The sequence below is a fragment of the Phyllopteryx taeniolatus genome, chromosome 17 (assembly GCF_024500385.1).
Source record: "Phyllopteryx taeniolatus isolate TA_2022b chromosome 17, UOR_Ptae_1.2, whole genome shotgun sequence".
Taxonomy (NCBI): domain Eukaryota; kingdom Metazoa; phylum Chordata; class Actinopteri; order Syngnathiformes; family Syngnathidae; genus Phyllopteryx; species Phyllopteryx taeniolatus.
In genome coordinates this window covers 4,005,018-4,014,349 of record NC_084518.1, presented here as the reverse complement: position 1 = coordinate 4,014,349, position 9,332 = coordinate 4,005,018, and the positions used below count along the sequence as shown (strand labels likewise).

Sequence of the window (9,332 nt, the reverse complement as noted above, 5' to 3'; positions counted from 1 at the left end):
AGGGATAGGGGAATGCTCCTCCCTGATTGGAAGACTTGGTCCGCGACACAACTCACCAATTAATGCCAATTAAGGAGGCCAATCGACGACAAGCTCCCAACAACTCTTTGTAGATGAAAGAGATGCTGTGCTGTGGATGAGAATTGAGAGAAAAAGTCCTCAAAAGTCATAGGAAACATATATACACACACACACACAATGTTCAATTTCTATTGGATAGCGACATCAAAGAGGAGGTGAAGCTATCGGGGAGTGGCACAGATATACATCCATCCATCCATCCATTTTCGGAGCCACTTCTCCTCACGCGGGTCGCGGGCGTGCTAGAGCCTATCCCAGCCATCACCGGGCAGGAGGCGGAGTACACCCTGAACTGGTCGCCAGCCAATCGCAGGGCACACATAAACGAACAGCCATTCACACTCACATTCACACCTACGGGCAATTTAGAGTTGTCCATTAACCTAGCATGCATGATTTTGGGATGTGGGAGGAAACCGGAGTGCCCGGAGAAAACCCACGCAGGCACGGGGAGAACTTGTAATCTCCACACAAGCGGGGCCGGGGATTGAACCCCCGTCCTCAGAACTGAGAGGCAGACGCGCTAACCAGTAGGCCCACCATGCCGACATGTTAGTTTTAATCTGATGAATATAAATGTTTATTTCCATATAACCTTCAATATTTCTCATTACAGTAGAAGCATAAAATAGAGTGATGACGTTTGAAACACTTGTGCAAACATTGGAAAAATACATATGTTGTTTTTGATGCTGACCTATCGAATATCCGAAACATATCTATAATGAATCATGAATGTATAATCTTCATGTAAAAAATCATACACTTTGTTTTTAGTGGCTATCTGCTCCCCAAACACACACACGTGTAGCAACATCAAAGAGGAGGTGAAGGTATCGGGCAGTGGCACAAATATACACAGAAATCTAAAAGTCTTTTGAATGACCGTAAAGCTAAAAGGTCTAAATGTAACGCAACCATAAAATAAACCAGAAATATACATATAAACATGGCGTGATTTAAAAATGGAAGCATCTCGTCACTGTTTGATCTCTTTATAAAGGAATATATACAGTTGAAATGACAATTTGAGGAATAAAAAAGCATATAAACATGGCGTGATTTAAAAATGGAAGCATCTCGTCACTGTTTGATCTCTTTATACAGGAATATATACAGTTGAAATGACAATTTCAGGAATAAAAAAGGTTGATCTTCCGTGCAGCCTCAGTGGAACCAGGGGTGCCGTTGAAGCTGGGACAGAGTGGCACGGGCGTCTGGGTCTCTCGTCAGGCATGCGCTCAGGACATCTTGGCAGGCTGCGAGGACAGACGGAAGGAAAAGTTTCAGTTGGCAACTTCAGTGCTCTACAAACTACAACGTGGAGTGAAACGCTGCCGACAGTATCGTGGCCAGTACCGACTGGATCCTTCAACTTACTATGAGAGAGCCTCGCGTCAATTTGCCTCTCCGGGAAGAACTCCTCCGGTTGGAATGGAGCGCAATGCAGAATTTCATATAGCAGAATCCCAAGCTGCCAAACTGTGGTGGGGTTGGCCATATACTCGCCGCATGCAGCAACCTCTGGCGGAGCCAAGTCGGCGGTTCCTACAAGACATACAGAGAGAAATAAATGATGAGACTCAGCCTGAGAACAACAGCGGACGTGAAGGAAGAGCAGGAGGCGAACACCGTACCGAAGAAATGCGTGTGCACCGAAGTGGTCCCAAAGCAGCCGTTTCCGAGGTCGATGATCCAGACGCGAGGGACCTCGCCGCTGCTGTTAACAAGGACGTTTTCAAGCTTGATGTCTCGATGAAAAATGTTTGCAGCGTCCATTGTGGATGCTGCGTCTACCAGCTGTTTCAAGATGTTCTGAGATGGAGACAAACAGATGAGGTCAGGGACCAAACGTGAAAGGGGGCATATTACGGAAAATTATATTTTTCTTCTTCTGAAATCTTCACTGTTTGGAGTTGAAATACTTGTTTGAAGATTAAAACATTTAAAAAAATACTTTTGTTTAAGCCTGTTCTTTTCCTGTGGCCATTTTGGACATGGCGTCACTGTTTGATGCCTGTTCGAAGCAAAGCGCTGTGAACCGCCACTAAACATTTCCAAAAGGTTGCAAAATGTGAACGGGGAACCTGCAAGAGGCTACAGAACAGTCCAAAAGTTGTTCTTCACCTTTGATTCTGAACACCCACGTTTAGGACAATTAATGGCAGCTTCAATTCAGTCGGGGCCATTTATTTTTGATTGCCCCTCGTATATTGAAAAGTCTTAGATGCTCCTTGGTCCTTGCAATATTTTGTCAAACGCATGTCACTCATATGTTATGAAAACAAATTGTGAAAAAAATGTACATGTCTCGCATTTCAACACCCCGTGTGCGCAATCCTGCTCCACCCAGCATCAGTACCTTTGCCTCTGCTTCCTCCATTTGGCCCTTTCCATAGATGTAGTCAAAGAGGTCCATGCAGGGTACTGGCCTCTCCATCACCAGTACAATCTCTCGCTCCAGACTGTACCAGTCTAGCAGAGAAATGATTCCCTGTCGTCCTCCAACTTGCTGCATAAGGACAACTTCCAGTGGGACCAGATACGCGTTTATTAACCGACACATCCGCACGCAATTCTTTGGGATCTGTTTGATCGCCACCTGTTGGACACAAATCGTAAACATTTGGTAAGTGGAGCTGTGACGATGACCTGTGTAGGCTAGTGTATGTGTCACGTTACTTTACGTGAGAATAGACGCAAAACACTCACCACCAAGCCATCCGCTTTTCGGATCCCACCATAGACTGCTCCATTGCCTCCTTTCTGGATCAGGGACAACGTCTCATACTTTTGCTCCAACTCTTCTATGGAAACAAATACAAAGCCACTTTAGTTTACATGAACATTTCACATTTACTTTTCCTTCATTGGATGAATACAGTATCTATCCATCCATTGATCTTGCCATTCAAAACTGAACTGTGTCTTCTCAGCTACACGCTTCTGGAATTCACTTATGCAGTGCCACGACCTTCAACATACCCAAAGCACGTTTACAATGTTAGTGTACAATCTCTCATTCAGCCGTCCTCACACTGACGAATGATTGTGACGTGTTTTGCCATGAAAGGAAAGTTAATAACGCTGATGAGTACTCGAGAATACTGTAACAGGGCCTCGAGCAAGCTGGGGATCCAAGTCACGACATGCAGGTTAAAACGCAACCACTGTAGCACAACACAATGACGAATGACGGTGACAAGTGTTTTGCCGAAGGAAAAAAAAGTTAGTTTTTCTCAAATCATCCTCCCCATTTGAAAAAACTGTAAGAGCAATCATTGTTACACACTTATGATGAAGCATTAATTTCAAAATACTCAAAGCACATTTACAATGTTAGTGTACAATCCGGCATGCAACCATTCACCCACAAATTATAGTGAAATACTTTGCCAAGAAAGTGAATAACACAAAATCACACGATCAACATCACAACTTACATGCCTTTCTTTTACCTCGGCTTGCCTCATAAACATGAGGTCATTGTTCCAGTGACGTGCACTGGAAATAGATACAGTATACAAAATGACTCATAATGCTGTAAATGGTGACTTTTCATGTTTCAACACCTCATGTGCGAGCATGACAAGCACTTAAACCCAAGGAAAGTTGCGGTAAATAGCAGTTTATCTGGTTAAAAATGATGATCAGGTTTTGATATGAGTCTGAAGTCTCTTATTAATAGTCAGGCAGAGCCTCTCATCATATTTGAAAGCAGTCCAATACACTACAAAATGACCACATGTAAGTACAATATTGTTACCCTACTAGCATAATTGCCTAAGTCATTATTGAACGTGTTCGGATAACAAGTGGAAAGCACAAAGAATTCGACAAACAAGAAGAGTCCATTGCCTCGATGGCAACCTACACAAAAATAAATTTAGCAAGCACGTAAGTTTTTCTTGTTGATATTGTGATAGTAAGTTAAAAATGACTTGAGCAGTTATGCTATTATGCTAACAATATGCCTGAATGTACTGTATAAATATCACTTGACATATAAGTTGCTTTCAGAGTCATTTTGTATGTAAAACAGTCAATTACTAGCAAATTGGTTATCAGAAAACACAATGAATAAAATAATGTGCAGCAGCAAATTACTTGGCAAAATTTTAAACAAGAACGATTACAATACCTCAACCCAACTTGTGTTAGCTTGTAGCGTGTAGCGTCAGGGCTATCATTAGCATTGGTAGCATCACACCGAACCCCAGAATAAGGACGACCAACAAATGTGTTATTATTTGTGTTCTATAAACAGGAACTTATTAATTTCATGAACGTTTCATTTCGGCCGGTCACCGTGTGTAATGCGGAGTCGGACAATACATTTTTATCCCATTCTATCAACGCTGCCTGTGTCTGCAGCAACATTTGAACAGCACGTACATTTCGTTAAATTTCAAAATAAATTTCACCTACCGAAAGTGCTTCCAGCCGCTGGCTCGAATAGAACCATCTTGTCTCATTGAGGGGCTCAAGAGGACAATGCAGAAAGACGGTAAAAGACGAAGCGTGCGTGTCAATTTATGTGCGCTGGTTGCTTGCTGAGACGACCCAACTGCTCCCAGATTGGTGGACTTGGTCCGCGACACAACTCACCAATCAGTGCCAATTAAGGAGGCCAATCGACGATTAGCTCCCAACAACTCTTTGTAGATGAAAGAGATGCTATGCTGTGATATGAAAATTTATAGAAAGAGTGTTATTGTGATGTGTATTAAAATATGTGTATTGATATGAGTCTCAAGTGTACAGTAGTTCATCTTTCACCCAAAGTCAGCTGGAATGGGCAACAACTCACAGGCGGTATAGAAAATTGATATTGATCATTTAATCCAATCATTAAAAAAAAAAAGATTCAAATATAAGTCTATGGGCTCTTGCTACACCAGGAAATTGTTGACTGATCATTCTGATGTCACAGGTGAAATTCCAACATTCCTTTAGGGATAGGGGAGTGCTCCTCCCTGATTGGTAGACATGGTCCGCGACACAACTCACCAATTAATGCCAATTAAGGAGGCCAATCGACGATTAGCTCCCAACAACTCTTTGTAGATGAAAGAGATGCTATGCTGTGGATGAGAATATGTGTATTGATATGAGTCTAAAGTGTACAGTAGTTTACCTTTCACCCAAAGTCAGCTGGAATGGGCAACAACTCACAGGCGGTATTGAAAATTGATATTGATCATTTAATCCAATTATTAAAAAAAGAAAAGATTCAAATATAAGTCTATGGACTCTTGCTACACCAGGAAATTGTTGACTGATCATTCTGATGTCACAGGTGAAATTCCAACATTCCTTTAGGGATAGGGGAGTGCTCCTCCCTGATTGGTGGACTTGGTCCGCGACACAACTCCCCAATTAGTGTCAATTAAGGAGGCCAATCGACGATTAGCTCCCAGCAACTCTTTGTAGATGAAAGAGATGCTGTGCTGTGGATGAGAATTAAAAGAAAAAGTACTCAAAAGTCATAGGAAATACACACACACACACACACACACACAGAAAATTCACTGTTCATTAATTATTACCACAGCGGTACATGTTATCAATATTGAGGCAGAAGTTGACATCAGCGAACTCATTTTAACGTCATTTGATTGACACGTGTAGGTCTCAAATCACAGTACAGCAGCTTGAGGGCGGGCCTTTTTTACATTTTATTTATCCTTTTTTAAAAGAGAGATATTGAGAGAGAGAAAAAAATTTCAAACACCAAGATGCCTCAGAAATTATACAGACAGCAGACATTGTACGATACATAACACAACAACAGTCATACAACAAATAAAAATAAAGACTAAAAATTTACATTGATATTAAAATGACTGACATCTGTTTTAAAAACATTGACAAAGTCCAAATGCTTTTGATTACATAAATGGTGTTTCGGTTTTTATTTGTTTTCATTTCAATTTGGCAGGCTTTCAGGCATTTTTTAGGCCTCTTTAAAGAGTTAATGACTCTAGACCTATGTGCCAAATATTAATATTTGTTTAAGTGCAGTTTTTGCAAACAGAGCTTCCGTCTGATTTATTTATAGTTTTTTATTAAGCTAAGATATTTTATTTATTGGTTTACATTATAATGTCAATGTTCAATGTTCTTTAGAATTGAAAGTTAGTGTCATTAAAAAAATAGTGTCGCTTATCGTGATGGTTTTTGAGAAGCTATATTGTCCTGAGAAATGTACTTTTGTGTCAGGCTGAAACTTAATATATCGTGCTAGATTAAAAGAAATGGATAACACAAAATTGTAAAAAATAAATCAATAAATAATTGTACAAATTGTACAAATAAAATGTGCAATATAGTGGGACCATGCAGCAACAACCGTCATCCAGCGGAGGGTTACTGTCGCTGAACTCTGTGCAGGTTGTTGCAGGTTCTCATTGTTCCAGGGCTAGGACTCATTGTTTCCAGACATGTGCATCCTGGGACAAGTGTAAAAATATCTATGTACTTTACATAAGAGCAACGTGTGTCTTTCATTCTAGTTTCAAGGCCTCGTAATGGGCAATATGGTTTTCCTGGATCAAGAGAAACATGGCTAGTAGGAGGGTAAGAATTTGCTGCATCTTCTCGCACCGTTCTGTTTTGACAAGCGTGTGTGTTCTGGGCTGTGAAATGGTATCTTTTTTGGTTCTCCCATCCCAATCCACAATAACTACTGTCTCTTTGCTTGTCCAACAACCATTGAACAATCACACGAGGGTAAAAATTCAGCGCTTGCCACTGAATAATCGCATCACTTCTTTTGGGTCAGGCTGCTTATGACAAAGCGCCTTAAAACACTTTTCCACAGCCGCCCACTAATCTCAGACTGATGACTTGCCACATTACTGGACGACTGAGCTAATGTTCCCTTGTAAGGGTGCCCAGAGGAAATGATCCCCACGTTGTGCTGAAACGCTCCATCTGGGGACTTTTAAATCCAGACGTAAATATGTGCCATCTGTGAACACGGCCAGGCGGTTTGAGCACGTTTAAGTGATGTTGAGCTCGTGTAGCCATCACCTTGGGGCTCGTCCGCCCGATGCTGTGCAGGTTCTTTGTTGCATCTCCAATGTTGTGACAGCACTGCCCTATTTTTCCCCTGCGGGAACAGAGTGCTGCTCGGGGAGTAGAAGAGCGGCACTCATCCTGGGTCTTTATGCCTCTACAATGACATGTACTGAAGTGGAATATATCACCCACAGGACTCCTCATTAACATTCATTTATCCAGGAGGTAATAGTTTTAAGACACGATCTACTAACATCTGCTCTTTACTGCTAATTCAGTCCTCACATCTCAGTTCTGGTTCATGCAGCCATGCCGCTAATGGTTGGGACCAAAGCGTGTACAGTGTTTTATGTAGGGTGCGCAACTAATTGCCGCCCACCCTATAAATTGCCAAGGCACTACTTTGTCTAACTGAAATTTCTTCTTCTTCTCACTCTAGCACCAAGATTGTGCCAAAGGGAAAAAAAAGAATAATTAAAAAATAAATAAAATAAAAATAGCGGGTGAGAGGTGAGTTTCTCAGGGATTGGAGGATAGGTCCCCCCAAAAATATGAGAAAAAATGAATTTGTGAATGTGTAGGGGTTGTGACTGTAGCGTGGAATTGATGAGGATGGACAGAAATGGTTCTTGGCCGCTGATTTGTTCGAATTTTGAAGCAAACAAAAAAAGTTCATCTTTTCTTGGCCAAACGACACTCTGTAAATTAATATGCAGATCCATGCATGTGGCGCATGCAGCTGACGCGTTACTAAAGACAAATACACTCACCACATTGACAACACAATTTATTAAAGCATCTTTGAGTTCCCAGAAAAGCGCTATTTACGTGTAAGGCATCTTTATTATTATTATTATTAATTAGTTATTAATTACAGATTATAGCAATTCTATGTATTTGAGATGCAAAAAAAAAAACAACTTCCCTCTACACTACATATCTTTGGAAGTTTTTGAACAGATAGTGTAAAACAAAATGAGATTTCCCTTCTTGGAAAACCCACTGGAGACAAATCTAAGAGTGCAAATGCCAACAGAATAAACAGGACTTCAGACAGCGAGCCGCTACGATCTGCCGAGAACCATGCTACAATCTAGCATTGCCGCTCCCACCGTTGCCATTACTGACACAATTGATTATAGCCTTGGGAGTGATGATAGTATTCAGCTTTTGCCCTCCAGCGGAAGCCACAATCGCACCGCACTGTTGCGCAAATGATAGACTGTCTCGAAAATGGAAGAGGGTGGAGAGGGAGAGATAAGGGCGATGGGAGGTGGGTTTGGAGAGCAGACATTAAAATGGCTTGCTGAGTTTTTTCACAGAAGCGCAGGGATGCAGCGTGCCTGTTTAAACACGCGGGCGCAGTAACCGAAATGCGTCGACAGGAGCGAGGCCTCTCTGGAAACGTGAAAATGTAATCATTGCCTTTTTGCCTGCTTATATTGCGAACAAGGGAGTTTGACATTTTCAAATGGTCCCGATCCAATAGCGGCGACACTCAGGTCACCTCTGTAGCCGGGACCTTATTTTCCTTCAGCGGCTTTCAAATGAGTCAAGGGAGAACCGACTTGTCCATACGGGAAGAATCAAAACCATCCGGAGTGGCTACATAAACAGGAGCGTCAGGCTTTCATGTGTTAGGAGTAAGGACACGCACACACACACACACACACACACACACATACACACACACACACACACACACACACGGTGCACGTCACATGCCAGATGGTTCCTTGATTTAATTAGCACAGTGGAGCTTCAATTAGCTGCAACAGTAAATTGGAAGGTGCGTTTCATCACAGCAGCGGGTTGACAGACACATTCGCATTCATCGTCTCCTCCTCCGGGGACGGAAGGCGGTCGATCGCAGTCTGCCTTGAGCGGTTAAAAGTACTAATAGGATTATGATTTTCGAGTTACCATTTCATCCGTTTCATTTGTTCTTCTATATTTGGCTCCTCCCGACAGCCGGCTTTGCTTGCGCTGCGTTTGGACAACTCGCTCGAGGAGTTTCACAGTATCTGTATCCCAACCATGTGAAGTAAACCATCGCTGCATTACACCGCTATCAGCTGGTGACCAATGCGAACGACTCTACTCCACCTCTAACGTGGCGCCTTAGAAGGAGCAGAGGCACAAATATGCACAGATGGCTTGAGTATTTCAGCACATAGAAAAATAAAAAAGAAAGAAATTCCGTCGAAAAAAATCTGAATTGGTGAATT

At 42.0% G+C, this 9,332-nt stretch overlaps 1 protein-coding gene across 1 annotated transcript; it reads right to left on the bottom strand.

The window, feature by feature from the left end:
* Nucleotides 1–718: 718 nt before the first annotated feature.
* LOC133467355 (serine/threonine-protein kinase pim-3-like) lies at nt 719–4,649 on the bottom strand. Its single transcript, XM_061752122.1, has 6 exons — nt 4,510–4,649; nt 2,794–2,888; nt 2,444–2,683; nt 1,719–1,896; nt 1,462–1,629; nt 719–1,340 (listed from the first exon to the last, which is right to left on the bottom strand). Exons 1-6 carry the CDS (start codon nt 4,544–4,546, stop codon nt 1,249–1,251), a joined length of 810 nt encoding a protein of 269 aa, XP_061608106.1. The 5' UTR covers nt 4,547–4,649; the 3' UTR covers nt 719–1,248.
* Between the last annotated feature and the right edge of the window lie 4,683 nt (nt 4,650–9,332).

What these genes read in the sequence shown, in the direction of transcription:
- LOC133467355 (XM_061752122.1), bottom strand. Translation starts at nt 4,546, where the DNA reads ATGGTTCTATTCGAGCCAGCGGCTGGAAGCACTTTCG. An exon ending in AGCGGCTGGAAGCACTTTCG is followed by an intron (nt 2,889 to 4,509) that starts GTAGGTGAAATT and finishes TTGTTTCCATAG; the next exon opens with AAGAGTTGGAGCAAAAGTAT. An exon ending in TGGAGGAAGCAGAGGCAAAG is followed by an intron (nt 1,897 to 2,443) that starts GTACTGATGCTG and finishes TCTCCATCTCAG; the next exon opens with AACATCTTGAAACAGCTGGT.